The 15,746-nt window shown below is 44.8% G+C and overlaps 1 protein-coding gene across 1 annotated transcript in view; it reads right to left on the bottom strand.

Annotated features, from left to right (window-relative positions):
• LOC8027278 (disintegrin and metalloproteinase domain-containing protein 10) overlaps window positions 1–15,746 on the bottom strand; it is a 160,034-nt gene that overhangs the window by 43,899 nt on the left and 100,389 nt on the right. The window contains exons 4-6 of the mRNA XM_040206718.3: window positions 6,272–6,393; window positions 3,892–4,536; window positions 1,368–1,633 (exon numbers count right to left, since the gene is read on the bottom strand). Coding sequence (XP_040062652.1) covers window positions 1,368–1,633; window positions 3,892–4,536; window positions 6,272–6,393 — 1,033 coding nt within the window. The remainder of the gene's footprint in view (window positions 1–1,367; window positions 1,634–3,891; window positions 4,537–6,271; window positions 6,394–15,746) is intronic.

Raw genomic sequence — 15,746 nt, 5'->3', positions numbered from 1 at the left:
GTTTTGCCCACATCGGGGATGTTTGAACGTAACTTGGGGACGCGGCTTGGGCTCATCAAACATTCATTGTAATCAACTGTCTGTCGTTGACAGTTCGCTCAAGTTATTCAGAGAGGTGGAAATATACTTGTGTTAACGTGAAACGACTCGGTGCGGGCAAGAAATGACCAAAGCAGCGTTTGCCGGGTTCCCAGTATCGTCCTTGTCTGAACAGCTCTTTTATTATTGAAGGTCCAACCCACTACCCTATGTGGCTTCTTCGCGTAGCGACGGCGCGGCGACGGTATCTGCGAATAAGTCGCCACTTTGGCGACGACCGCCTCTTTCAACCATTATTCCGAAAACATCGCTAAAGTTATTAAACGTTTCTCGAGTGAAACCCCCGAACCAAGACTGGATTCACTTCAACGCAGGCACCCACCCCGGTGACTCAAAACCTTTAGACCTTTTTGTAACTTGGCCGCGACGTCTTTGCTATGGCACTGTATTTATTTATTTGTTTCACGTTATACCACAGCGCCAGAAGCATCATCGTAACGGGAGAGGGAGGATACAGTCACGTAAAATATATTCACCCGGTGCTGGATGGTGCTGCGTCACAATGACGGTAGAAGAGTTGTATCACACGCTACTAATTTTGCAAAATACAATGGTATAGTATGCATGTGCTAGACTGAGGTACGCGCAATACAGACGATCTCTTCATTGCATAGGACGCCATTCCTTTATACTCAGGCTGCAACATGACTAGTGCTCCAATGCGAGTATAGAAACTGAGGGTGAAGAGGACGTGCGAGCGCGCGGGGACGTCAGTGCTCCGAGCTCTGGTTGAAATGATTAGTTGGTAAACTGAAAGCCAAGCTGCCTTTATCTTTACTCACTGCTCGAACTCGTTCGAACATTCAGTAAGGACAAAGGCAGCTAGCTTTCAGTGTATCTGCTAATCATTCCAACCAGAGCTCCGCGCTCAGACGTCCCTTCGCACTCTCATCTCTTCCTCACCCTCAGCTTCTACCTGAACTAAAACAAAGTTTGATGCGCACCGAGTAGGCGTTGGCCTTTCTCACGGCATAACACTTTTGTTAAGTAACTAGACTTACGATTACTCCCTCAGCTCGGCAACACAAATGACCTACCTGTTCGTCCAGAAACACCAGCAGCGATGGTCACAATCAACGGTCGTTTTAGGTCTGAAAGGCACCTGCCAACACGCAGAAGACAGACTTCCAGCATGCGTCTACGGCGTTTGGGGGCAGCGTGCTTGTCCAGGGGACGACGCGTCTCAGGCAAGCGGGATTGTTCGCAGGGAGGGGCAGTGAACAGCCAAATCACGAATAAAAGGACCGCCAGTGGGTGCTCGCGTGTACCCCGTTCTTCTCGCAGACCCCTCCGGCGTTCTTGAGGTCCCCGGTCCAGGCGAGTCCCAGGGTGCCGCCCTCGAAGTCCCGGTAGGTGAACATGTAGGCCAGGCAGAAGGCGTCGTAGTCCTCCTCGGAGAAGAGCTCGAGGAACTTCTCGACACCGTAGTTGCCCGGGAAGCGGTACTCCTGCTCCCGCAGCGCGTCCATCGTGTGTACCTTGATGCGCTTGATGAGGAACGAGATGTTGTCCGACCGACCATCCTGGTCGAAGTCTGCGGGAACGCAGTTGGTAGGACCCTGTTTTAGTACTGATTAACCAATGGACGCTCATTTCAGCTTGAATGCGCAAACTGAGGGTGACGAGAAGGAAGCAGTGTTACTCACTGCTTGACAGACATCGACAACCCTACAGGAAAGCAGTAAAACGTGGTACTAAACAAACATAACAAAAAATAAATTCTTATACACAGTTCTACGCAGCATTGAATGGACAGAGAAAACATCTCTATAGACAGCTTTGAGTAGACGGAAGAAGTTGCCTACACGTGGCTATACTTATTACCAGAGTTTCATGGAGCACAAAAAGGCACAGCATGCAGGTGATCACATAAAGTTGTCTTTTTAAAGAAGCGTAAAGGCCCAGTCGCACTGAGAAAACATGTCGGCGACATCAACATAGCATGCTCATCAACAGTCGGGCAACTTGTTGATTGTTGGGTCTGTTGTCCAACAGGCCTGTCACAATGCGGGAACATCAGTACAGCATGCCAGCGCCGTCAGCTCGGTATGACGGGGTGTTCTCCGAGTGTCAGAGAACAAATTGGCGAACATGGTTGCCGGGTGACAGAAACGAGTCTCCCAAAAGTTGATGTTGTCTCAACGTGATAGGGTCGCCGGAAAAATGTTTCCCTCGTGTTGACGGTCAAAGTTGTCCAACTGTTTCATCAATGTGACAGGGCCTTAATAAATAACAATTGCTGAAAGGAAGAGAAGAAACGAACGATCCAGAAGGGACATTTGCGGTTGGCTAATGATGTATAACATAACTAATACCCTCTCCGGGGGCTACTTAAACACAGGCGTGTACATTGCGCGAACTAGCAGTGCGTTTAATGTTGATCGTTGGGTTCATTGTGTCGCCTAATGGCTGAATATATCGAGAATATATAGGTCAAGATCGTTAGTGAAAGTTAGCGCTTCCTGACCGCTTCGAAAGAGATATTTCGTTCAAGTTTACGCTTGTTATTTCTTCGCTAAGGGGCGGGTGGGAACTGTCGTAGACCAGATGGTGAGGCTACCTAGCAGGAGGTACCTACGTCGGCTATGTGTACACCACGCAGTCTCCAACAGTATGAAAAACCTCTTCGACGAGGAAGTTTCAGGCAGCTGTGCTGGATATAGGCTTCCACTAATTTGGCCGAGGAAATCAATGAAACTGTGTTGTATACTCTCTCTGAAAATAGAGTACCTCTACCCGAAGTGTACGCTTAGAGCCGCCATATAAACTGGGCAAATGAGTCTTTCGTGTTGTGGGAGATTGTATACTTTGATTTACTCGTTAAATGCACTCCCGTGGTTGTTTCATTTCTGTCTCCCTTAACGATGGCGCCTGCTTAGCTACCCCGCCAACACGCGCTACCCGCGCGTTTTATTTTTTTAATTTTTTTACGCAGTTTGTGTTTTATGCTAATTTTTATGAGAAAACCGTCACGACGAGCTATCATGAAGGACTGCGACAACAAATGACACACCCTGAAGCCATGTGACGCCACGTTACATCCTGGTGTCACGTAACACCGCAACGTCACGTGAAAATGTGAGGTCAAATGACACCCTGAATGTAGGGACTTTGTGGCGTCACATAACAGCATGACGTCACGATGCCGTCATATGACATCATGTCATGACTTCACTCGGCGTCACAATTGTGACCTCCTGACGTCGCGTGACGTCACACACATAGCACGGGCCCAGCACATTCACATTCTGTGTACCCCGGTATATGTCAGCATGATTACGTTAGTGGAGGACGTGATTTCTACATTCATGGTGAGATACCGAAGAATCAAGATCCCAGTGTAAAGTGCACACTATGCTAAAACACGTCTTCGCATTATGATGCCGAAGAAAATGTAATATGTTAGTAACTTACAGCGGTTCGTTTCATTTAACCTTTTGTTACTATATACTGTATATTTTTTTTTCTAAAACAGCACGTGCGATTGAAAAGTATAACTAAGTTTAATGTATTTGGTATAAAGACAACAAGAGAGACAACAAGGTAAGGCAGGGAACAAAATAATATAGTAATTGTAGATTTGGTGAAGAAAGGAATGAAAGCTAACACGAATTTTTATTTGCTTTGGCCTTTCAGATTAAATGTATTCCTTTCACAATATGTTCGAAGCAGCTAATGAACCATCTTAACTAGTCCGAAACGTGCCAGAGCGACAAAAGTCAATGAAAATATGCAAGGTGACAACATAACGGCTAGAAATCCGTTCGAGATATGCCTAAATAAATCGCTTACCCGTAGTCCTGTAGATGCTGTTGACCTTCTGCACGTGCCTCGTCATGGTCTCGATGCAGGCCTCTTCGGAGCCCATCTTCTGGTAGAACAGGTGATCTGCCTGAAGGTAAAGCATGCACGTCGTCTTCTTGGGGTCGATGACGACGTTCTTGGACAGCTGCTCTCCGGCCACCCACTGGGTCCGCTGCACCGACCGGATGCCCAGCGCCGCCGCCGCAGAGTCCTGCTCGGCCTGAGGCTCCAGGGGCTCCTTCCTGCCGTAGTGCACCGCGTCACCCTCCCTCCAGATGGAGGCCTCGAACGGTTCCTCGTCGACGCCTCCTGGACTGCGGCGTCTCCGAACGGCCTCTCCGTGGGCCGTGCTCGTCGGCGAAGCCCAGTGGAGGTACGACGCATGTTCCCGTCCCGAATCGCTTCCGGCAGGAGTGTCCTTGCGCTGGCACAGGGGCCGGTGCGACTGACACGTCCGGTTCTTGGGGAACTCGACGTCCGACAACTTGTACATGACGGAGTGGAAGTCTCGTAGAGTGTCGAAGTAGCGACTGGCCGGCTCGATGAAGAACTCTTCACCGCGGCGGACAGTGATGACGCCGTCGAAGAGGCCGTCACTCGTGATGAGACCTTCTACCGAAGACTCTTCGTCGTCTGCAAGGGAAAGCAAGTGGCTTCACACATATATCGGCGCGTTGTACCTCATTCGAGTACGAATGGTTTAATCGCAACAAAAAGAAGGACATCAATGCTGCGTAGAATATGCAAACCCCTAGTTACATCGTATCTGCCGAATTCTGGTGACGAGATCCACGAGTAAAAGGGTCAAAAAGTGTGGCTCAGCTTATGTCGCTTAGCCGTGAGCTTGTTCTAAGATACTGTCATCATAAACCTACGGCTGAGCTCCTATCGAATGCACCGTATAATTGCAAAAATCCCTTAGGCCACACTCTGCAATGATCATTTATTTTTTTTATTTTTCATTTTTCTAGTTTCTTTCTTAATAAATTATTCTTATTTCTCTACCCTAAGGCTCGTTTTTTACCTGTCGTCCCTAAGTCATCGCCTCACCGTGGTTATCTGGTGGCCGCTAACCAGGCGGAGTAAAGCCTTCGACGGCACATATTCGAAAACGTTCCGCTCGTGCTTATCATTTCAAACAGCGATCGGCATCACAATAGTAAAGTTTGTTTAAGCTCCGTTTCACACTAAGTCCGAGCGCAGCCACAATCCGATGGAGACAAGAAGTTCCAAAAGTACATTGTCACGACGCACGTCGTATTTGTGCCTCTGTTATCATCTGGCTGAACCAACTAAGCACAAACAGAAACGAGCAGGATCCCTTCCGTGTTCATCATGCGACCATGGAGATTTGGCGCTGCTTGCTGCGCTGGGACTTAGTGTAGAACGGGATAAAAGACGGGGAGACCGTGTCATTGACGGGCGCTCGACCGCTTTATTTATGTCTACGATACAGCCTCGAAGAGAATTTACCTCTACGACCCGACGTATCGATCGCAGGCGCCTGAATCTCGGCGGGGGACAGCCGCCTGCATGCACGCGGCAGAGACGCCGTCGCTTATCGTTATTCGCGCACGCGATTTGTTATTCCGCGCGAGATCGACAAAGCGCCCCGGTGCACGCGGAGCTCTCGTTCCGTCCGAGCCCTCCTTTATTGGCGGGGGGTGCGCCGGCCCTAATCTTTATGGGCCCAACCGAATCCCCGGGCCAAGGGCGAGAGAACAAAAATTGCTACCGCGCTTTCCGCGCGAGTGCGGCAGGATCCAGTTAAAGTAAAGTCGGTTACCGTCAAACTTTGGTTTTAACGATACTTTCGATCGAATCCGATAATCTCTCTTTCATGCGTCGCGGTTGAATGAGCGCCAAGTTCCTCCGCACGGCGATATAACCGAGAATAAGCGTGTCCTTCGATAGGTCTTATTGGTCGTCGCGTCATCTGCGCAAAAGATAAAATATGCGCAGTCTTTGATTGTTAGCAGCGAAGCTATTATATATAATCTCTGATGGCTTAAGAAACGCAAGGAGTGATAATCCCCGATCATCTTATCATCGCTCCGCAGCCGAACAGATCGCGGCGTCGGCCGAAACAAATAACGCCCAGGAAACAATCAGGAGGCAAACAGCGCGAACGTCCTAAGCCACAACCTGCGTTTCTTAACGTTCTGTGCTCGGAGCATTTCGTTCGAGCCTACATACCCTTACTGTAGCTATCACACTTCCTTTCCCGAACGGCCACGGCTCCTTTAAGCGGCCGGTGCTCGGTGTACGTATATTCCAGCACCATGGCCCCCCTCAAATTCCCGGCCCCCGCGCACAAAGGCCCGCGTTTTATGTGCGTCGTGTGTCACGACTTTCTCGCCCGGCCTACCTTCAATGTATCCCTTGAGGACGTTGGAGATGTCGTAGGAAATGGGTCCCTTGCTCGACGACTCGAAGGCCACGTCGGGGCTGAACACGCTGGTGTCCCTCTTCATGCGGAGTTTGAACAGCCTGGAACGGGAACGCGTCTTTTGTTTTTTTGCTTTTCTCTCCCATTTGGGGGATGTGATGGCACCCACCCCAGGCGTACGCGCGCGCACGCGGGTGCCTCGTTTGGCACGTTATTACGGGCACTGGCATTTATGTCTTCGGAAATGATCTAACGTAGACTCCCGATTTAAATGTTCTGAGAAATGAAGGAAGTTTTTTTTTTATTTCGTTTTAATCCCATTAGGTTATGATTCGTTATTAATGTGATATATGTTAAAGGCCATTCTGTACGTCGATTTTTTGCGACTTGTTATTTGCGGAGAGTTCCGTTTAAATAGATACCTGACAAACGATACAGATTCAAGAGAACGTCATCCGATCTATTTCTTGGTGTCTATGGATGTTTTAAATAGTGTATCGGAGGTTAGTAAGCTTTAATCAACCTCTTTATACAGGGTGTTTCACGAAAAGTGGACAAATTCGATATTGCAACAACTACTCGTCGCAACGAAAAAGACTTGTGTTGTTTGGGTCCTGGGCCAGGGGCCCATTTAGGAAAATTATTAAAGTCCGGGATAATTATATCGTTAATTATTATTGCGTAATTAACTTTTTTAATATTGTGTTTAAGGGCATGGTTTAATGAGAAAATTGCTCAGCATCATCAAAAAACACTAAATCAACAAAGTGCAGAACGATAGGAAGTACGCGCAGCATTTTACGGCTTTCTGAAAAACCGCATAAATTCGACGCCGGGGTTTTTAAGTTTCGGTTTGCGATCGGAGCGCTTCTCGGCCCCGACGGCGCCGCGTCCCGTGGAGAGATAGTGCAACCAACCTCTGCTGCGCTGTCCTCGCGCAACGCAGCAAATATTAAATCCGGAACTGTCACCTAGATGAAAAACTTGAGAAAACATATGTAAATGTGTTTCCATACAGGGCAACGTCTCCCCTGCAACTTCTGGGAAAAGTCTCAGTCAGCGTGGGTGACGAAGATGTCCTCCTGACTGCACCAGTCAAGAGGACATCTTTGTCAACCGGGGCAGCTGCGCACCACTCCTTAGCTTCGCAGCAGCATCGAATCTTGGTCTTGTCCGAATCGCATACCGAGTCGAAGAGTCCCCGACAGGAAAGTCGACCGTGGAATAATTCTCCAACTTGTTCAAAGGAGTTGTATAAGCTCAACGAGCAGCAAATCTAGCTCTTCGCAGATGAAATTGTACCCCCCATCGCTCAACCTCACCGACGCATTTCATTTCCGCCAAGCTGATTATGTATGCAGATGACACCAGAATATTTTCTTTTTTTTTGACTCGAGAGAATACATACTCACTTCCAAGGGAAACTATTTCTTACGCAAGCTAAAACACTGGGTCACCATAAATTCTCTGTCTATAAACCCGTACAAAAGAAAAGGAATCTTTTTTAAATGTCCAGGATCACAGATCGCATTGTCCAGTGATTTGTACTTTGGGCCAAATATAGTAGAATACGTTGACAGCGTAAAGACCCTCGGCGTTGTGTTCTCAGAACACATGTCGTTGGAATCCCCATGTTTCTTACCTACAAAAAACTTTGTAAAGTAGTAGGGATAATGAACTAATATAAAAAAGTATTTCCTGCGTAACTATAAAAAAGATAATAGATAATTCCCTTTTTCATTCAATTCTTTGTTATTGCCATCTGGTCTGGGGGACAACAACAAAAAGTAACTTTGACAGGTTGAGGTTAATGAAAAAAAAAAAAGCAATAAGGATAACTGAAAATGTCTCACGTGATTATAGTTCTCTTCTTTTATTTATGAAGCATAAAATACTTGACGTATCTAACATGTCCTCTAATAGATTAACTGTCACATATCGTGCCTTAAGAGAACATATTGCAGTGATTTTTGACCTCGCTAAACTTGAAAATAATGTGTCATTATATCCCTCACGTCATTGGCATCCATGGCGAATCCCATCATCTAGAACTAATTTTGACTTCCAGAGGTTGAGTTACATATTACCGTCACTGTAAAACACCTATATACCCGAGAAGTTGATTCACCTTCATTAAATGCCCATACGACTCAGGCTTTCTTGTACTGAGTGAAAATGTTTGTCTTAAGTTTATTATATCTTCTACTTCAGTCTGTTTTGAAGCGCAACCTGTTTTCAATGACACTTATTTTATACGACGTCTTATATAAGTTATCTTGGGTTTTTGTTTAGTGTCTGGAGGTGAGTGTTGGTAAACTTTCGTTAAATGTCCGTAAAATTTAAACTTTCCGGCAATAAATCGAATGTTTGTCTTATGTTTGTTATATATATCTATTTCAATGTTATTGAGATGATACTTAATATATTGCTAAATGTCATGTTACGTAAGTTATTTTCACTGTGTTTTTTTTTTGTGTGTGTTTTTGATGACAGTGCCGCTCTGCCCTGTGTTTTGGGGGGCAGGAACCCGTCAAGGCTGCAAACTTGCATCTTTTTTTCCTGGCCCCCCTTGTCCCATCTGTGTAAAAGAGCTGCGACAAAACTAAACTGATTCTGATTCTGATTCTGATTTGCAGTGCGAGCACTCATGGAAGCAAAACTCGACCGTTTCGTGTCAAATGACATCATCGAGCCAGCAGTTGGACCCACACCATGGGTGCCTCCTGTTGTGATTGTCTCAAAACCACAACACCCTGATTAAATCCGCATGTGCATCGACATGCGCGTTGTGAACACTGCCATTCAACGAAAACGACATCCAGCGGATAGATGGTGACGATAATTATGATGATGTTGCGGTCCTTTTCTTTTGGAAAGGCGGGCTCAAACTGAGTTCGTGCCCAAGCCTGGGAGGGACTGTGTGGGTCTTAATTTCCCCTAGAGTGAACCTTTTTTCGCCAGTCTCAAACTTTTTCTTTTTTTGGTCGCCTCTATACAGTAGGCTTGTGCAGACCGCTGAAAATCACGTTCGACTTTGCAGCAGGCCTGTCGGCATGTTCTCCCCGCCCTGTTTAGTCGGGCTGCTGCGGTTGCCTTCCTCAGCGAGCGCCAGGGAGGTACGAGGACGTCATCCCTTGTCCTGTGGCCGAGTAGTCTGGAGACTTGCACAATCGAAAACGATGTGTACCACCGTTTCGTTGTGGACCCCGCACGCCCTACACACACTCGTGGTCACACTGCAGCGTCGAACCGCCGCTTGTAAGGCAGCATCCGGAGGGCTCCCACTCGTGCTTCAAACAGAAGGCGATTACCTAGACTGTTGTCGTACAACCGGATGTGTGAAGTGATGGTCTGCTTATGAATCACGTACACATCTATCGTCGACTTGGTTTGGGCGTCTTGCAGCCACTGCTGGGTCTCTTGGTCACGAACCTTTTTGCGGACCTCTGACTCGCGTTCTAGCTCATAGAGGCGCTTCTGCTAACTGGTTCGCAATCCAGATAAGTGTGTGTGTATGTGAAAAGTATCTTCGCCTAACGGCAGCTGTCCTTATGGCGAAGTCCTTCGTCGAAGGCTATTTTGCTGGTCGTCTCCCGAGCCTCGAAGGCTCATCAGCCCAGGTCACCCTGGACGGTCTCATTTGCAACTGCCCCACTGCAGGCCAGGGCCTGACGCCCGACCTCTATTTACCGATGTTCCCTACGGGCGCGTATATCCATATGGCCCACTGATTCGGGCGCCATCCATCCGCGTTCAAATGAAGCGCCAGGCACGCCGAACATAATCTGGACGCTCCATTAAATCGAGTGACATCACCTAAGGTGTCTCTGGCATCGTGGTTAGAACACTATATCGTTTCATGTTCTCTTTATTTATAGTGAGAAGGATCAAACGATATCCCTTCCACCGGGAGTGACGCAGCGCCGGAAGCCGCTGTCGACCATCGACGTCACCAAGCCAGCCAAGAAAAGAGGACTGCCTTCGCTGGAACCGTCATTCAGCAACAGCGACAGCCGGTTGAAGAATCGCCTCAACAAGTGTTGTTCACCCTGCAGGTTGGTGTGGTGATTTTTTCCACCGTAATTGCATATTGTTACTGCTGTCGCTGCTGTTGAGTTTAATTGCTGTTTTTGATTGCGAAGTGCGATGACTAAATCCGCGACGTCTACGTCAGGGAGAGATGATCGTAGTGAGCTTCGCGAGCTCCGGACTGAAATGAGGGGGCTACAAGAGAGCATGAATTTTATAAACGCGGAATTTGAAGATATGAAGAAAAGGCTTGATGAGGCACTTGGCGAAAGGGAGGCTCTGAAGAAGGAAGACGAGAGCTTGCGCGAGAGGTGCAAAAAGAACGAGAGTCTTATTGAGCAACTTCAGATGAGGGTTGTTCAATGTGAGCAGTACTCCCGCAGGTCTAACATTGCAATAAAAGGGCTTGTGCAGAATAAAAATGAAAACGTCACTGAACTTGTAGGTAAGATAGGTGATGTGATTGGTGAACACATTGCCGCAGACGATGTTGAGTCTTGTCATCGCGTACCTACGCGAGAGGAGGGCAAGAGCAACGTCATCGTGCAGTTCAGAAGCAGGCAGAAGAGAGATGCCGTTTTTGCGAAGGCTCGTAAGAGTCGCATCAGGAACCGTAATGTCGGAACGGCGAACGAAACACAAGTTCATCTGAATGAGCACTTATGGGGGTCCCCCGCTGAAGCGGCTTCTTTCTCTTGCGATTGCCAAGAAACGTGAGTGTCAGTGGCGACTTCTGTGGACGCGGAACGGTAAAATCTTTGCACGCAAAGCAGAGCACAGTCCGGTAGTACACATCGTATCTGAAAATGACTTGTGCAAAATCGTGTAAGTGAAAACTTTGCTAGGTTACTATATCTTTCAACTAATATGCTTTATCAAGAGTACGGATTACCATCTGATATTGCGGTACGAAAACAGTCAAACGACTTTCTTTCTTTTGTTCATGTCAACGCGCGATCTCTTGCGCCTAAGCAGGACCAAGTTTCTACTTTTCCGATTTGACATTGTTATGTTTTCTGAAACATGGTATCAAACAGATAGCGATATGCTAGTATTGGATGAATACAATCATTATTTTATAAACCGAAGTGGAATGCGAGGCGGTGGCGTAACGATGCATGTTAAACAGCAATTGTCATGCGAAGTGCTGGAAAAATTCACACTTATCACCACAGATTATGAAGCAATTTGTTTGCTAAGTAACAATGAAATCTTTGCGGTTGTGTATCGTCCCCCCTCTGGTAATCGGAACGTTTTTCTTGATTTTATTGAAGAAATATTAGATTTCGCATCAATTCATCGGTATCGCTTGCTAATTGGGGGCGATTTCAATATAAATATGCTTGATAATAACGGTGCATGCCCGTGATTTTAATAACAGAATAAATTCTTGCGGTTACCAGAATGTCATCACAACCTCAACTCGTGTATCACTCACGGGTCAATCCATCCTTGACCTTTTCATTGTAAATATAGACACATCTATTCAAGTGGCAGGTACAATATGCTATGATATTAGTGATCACTGTCACATTTTTATAGCGTATTCTACTTCTACATCGTGGGAAAAAACACGTCAAACTAAATTAACATATCGGTGCCTATCCAGCAGAAATCTGGATACCTTCCGTAGGTATATCGTAAATGCTGACTGGTCATCCGTCTATAGCAAAACCAACGGTAGTGACGCCTATGACGAGTTCTTATCAATATTTCTTCACCATTATAATGCCGCTTTTCCTCGCATAACCGAAAAGCAAAAAAAAGAAAATTAGGAAGCCTTGAATAGAACCTGAACATTTAAAAATGATCTATGAAAAAACTAAACTTTTTAAAGCGTTCTTGCGTACGAGGAAACCGTGTAAACTTGCATCTTTAAAAAAAAAAACATAGAATCAAGCTAACCGCCGAGTTAAGGAAGGCAAAAACATCTTACTATAATAACTTTTTTTTAGGTGTCCAAAAAGCACCCTGAAAGAGTATAGAAGATAATAAATGAGGTTCTAAAACGACAAAACGCGAAATGTAACACAACTGAATTAACAATAGGAAACAACAAACTCTCAAGGGTCACATTAGCCGATCATTTCAATACGCACTTTGTGAATATGGTTAGACCGCTGAATAACATCACTGGTTCGAAACCCGGGTACCAATGTAGTGAAACTGCGTTTCTTGAACCTACGGATGAAATCGAGATTTGTCGCACATTTATGAGCTTAAAAAACACCCACTCAACAGACATAGACGACGTTCAGATAAAGCCTGTAAAATACGTAATTGATGCTATCGCTCCCTGTCTAAACTACATATTTAATCTAGTTCTAGAGTTTGGTTGCTTTCCCAGTAGAATGAAAAAGGCGAAAGTTTCGGTCATCTTTAAAGGAGGAGAGAAAAATAACTTTAACAATTATAGGCCAGTATCCATTCATCCGGTGTTCTCTAAAGGACTTGATAGAATAATTTTTTCACGCATCAATAGTTTTTTTCTCTAAACACGATATACTAATAGACAGTCAACATGGCTTTCGCCAGGGAAAATAAACAGAAACAGCACTTTTAACAATGAAGGAACTTATCATTAAGAATATTGAAGGAAATCGGCTTACCCTTGGAGTATTTATTGACTATAGTAAGGCATTCGATTACATAAATCACGAGATATTACTAAAAAAGTTGCACGCATACGGTGTCCGCGGTGTTGCCCAATCGTTGTTTCAGTCTTATCTTTACGACCGGAAGCAGTGCGTATCCATAGATAATAACATTTCATCTTCCAAATTCGTTACTGCCGGTGTTCCACAAGGAAGTGTTCTAGGACCGTTCCTTTTCAATGTGTATATCAGGCACGTAGCCAGGATTTTGTTTCGGGGAGAGCCCACTCATGACAAAATGCTGTATGAAGGGGAGGGGGGAGAGGAGGTCCCAGCAAAATGGAAGATTTCGAGGGGGGCCCGGGCCCCATGGGCCTCCCCCCTGGCTACGTGCCTGGTGTATATTAATGATGTTGTTCAGCGAGATAGTAACGCAGTCTACGTTATCTATGCGGATGACATGAGCCTGTTTATTTCCGGATGGGATACAAATGAAATAATTTTAAAGGCTGAAAGGGAACTTTTGAAACTGTGGCACTGGTCCAATGAGAATGGTCTAAAAATAAATACAAATAAATCTAAGGCTATTTTATTCAAAACTACACATAAGCAGACGTAAATAATACACGATTTATTACTTGGTGATACTTCTATTGAAATAGTTAACAAACACAGGATCCTTGGAGTTACATTTTCTGCCAATATGACATGGACAGATCACATTGAAACTTTAGCTAAGTCCTTATCATCGGCGACAGGAGCCTTGTCACGATGTCAACAGATCCTTCCATATAATGCAAAACTTCATATTTATCATGCCCTATTCACTTCACACATAAATTACAGCACGCTCGTATGGGGCACGACCACAGCAGGAAACGTACACACCATCCTTGTTCTTCAAAAAAAAAAAAGCGATTCGATATATTGCTAATGTGCCACGATTACACTCAACCGCACAATTGTACACTCAGTATGGTATAATAAGCGTAAAAAATATATATGAATTTTGTTTATTGCAATCTTTGTTCTTGTCAAATGAAAGTTTCAACTCCTTTTCGAAAAGGACATTTGACTTATCGAAACAAATAAGTGACCCTCGCACCCCCAGCTGTGGCAGGTGGTTAGTGCCGCGCCGGCGCACTGAATACTTCTCGCAGTCGCTGACATATAACCTACCTTTTACTCTAAACAAGTATCTAGAACAAAATATTTACTTTGATACATTTACTAGAAAAAAAATGCGAGAATTTTTTTTGTAAACAACAGATGATAATGCATTAGACTATATCTTGTATATCGGAAAGTTTTGGTGTTGAAGCTTTTTTTTTTTTGTAATTTTTGCTAGAAAACAGGCCATGTGAGAAATTTGATCTGTCATTTATAATTCCCTCAACGGTTCATAATCTTTATATAGTCTTTGACATGTACCATATAGAATTGTATACATTTACATGGTGATTATGTGTACTCATATTGTTACGCGTCATATTTTTTGTATTTTTTTTCACAATATGTTGCTGTCTGTATGGGCCCCCAGGCACTCTGAAGCTGTCAATGACAGCTTTTTCGCCCGGGGAACCCCAACACTGCGTTGGAAATAAAAATTTAATTGAATTGAATTGAATTTAATATAAAAATCAAGATTAGGGCTGGGGTCGATTAAAAATGTAACCCAATTAATCGCTACTTTTCAATCCATTAGTTAATCTATTAACTGGATGTGTTGGTCTCAGGGCATAATAACTAAAACAAGGTCTAAAAACCCCACATTCTTTTTTGCTGTTTTTTACTATGTCGTCAGGCGCGGAATGTACCGCCTAATCTGAACCTTGACTCTGCACCGCCCACAAGAAGACAAAGGAAACGTGGGGGTGCTGACGTGCCCAACGAACGAAGGGCACCCTGGCATGCCCCCAGCGGACGATGACAAGCAACTGATATCTCAATTATACGGCGTCTTCCCCGCATATACGTAAAAAAAAAAAAAAAAATTGCGGGCAAACAGTTTTAGCAATAAAACATTTTTACATCCTTATAAATCACTCCGGATCAGTGCCTTAGGCTTAGGGAATTCTAAAGTGGTTTATCGTCGAATACGACAATACTACCTCCTAAAACTGATGGATGTGCACCAAGTAGTGAAGCGGGTATTTTTACTTTCTCCCCGGAATTACTAACTGAAAATTCAGCCGATTCACTGGATATAAAAATTAATCGCGATTCAGATAATAATTGATTGATCGCGCGAGTCAGATAGTAATTGATTGATCAAGAAATTCAGATAATAAATGATTGATCGCAAGGTTAATTAATCAGTCGCCCAGCCTTGATTTCAAACCAAACTAAGATGCCAAAATTTACAATTTCATTACCAAGCCTCGTCTAAACCAGGGAGAAACAAATATATATATATTTATATTGACCGCGAAGTTGAGACTTGGTAGTTGGATGAATCGCAACTTTAATTTCACGTTTTCTAACTCCGAAGTTGGGTGGGGTATTCCAGTACCACAAATAAATACAAACAGCGTGTCCAGAAAAAAAAAATAGCTTTTTTTTATTTACCGCAAAAATAAACTACGCATTGCCCAACGTCTGCGCCCTAATGTAGCGCCAGTGGTCAGGAACCAGATGCCAAAGTTTCAGAACTCGCAGTTATCTTAATAAAAAAATAAAAAAATAGTGATTTGTCGAAATGTTTTCTCTGGAAATGGGGCCCATTTTCGCTAGTTTGTGCCATTCAGCCCCATGTATTCGTTGGCACCGTCGACCAGAATTTTATCGTTGAATAATCCCGAAAATTGCATATAACTTTTAAATAAGATAAC

This window comes from Ixodes scapularis, unplaced genomic scaffold, assembly GCF_016920785.2.
Source record: "Ixodes scapularis isolate PalLabHiFi unplaced genomic scaffold, ASM1692078v2 PGA_scaffold0__279_contigs__length_252992795, whole genome shotgun sequence".
In the NCBI taxonomy this organism is placed as follows: domain Eukaryota; kingdom Metazoa; phylum Arthropoda; class Arachnida; order Ixodida; family Ixodidae; genus Ixodes; species Ixodes scapularis.
Note: the sequence above shows the minus strand (reverse complement) of the source record. Positions and strands in the feature narration are given on the sequence as shown.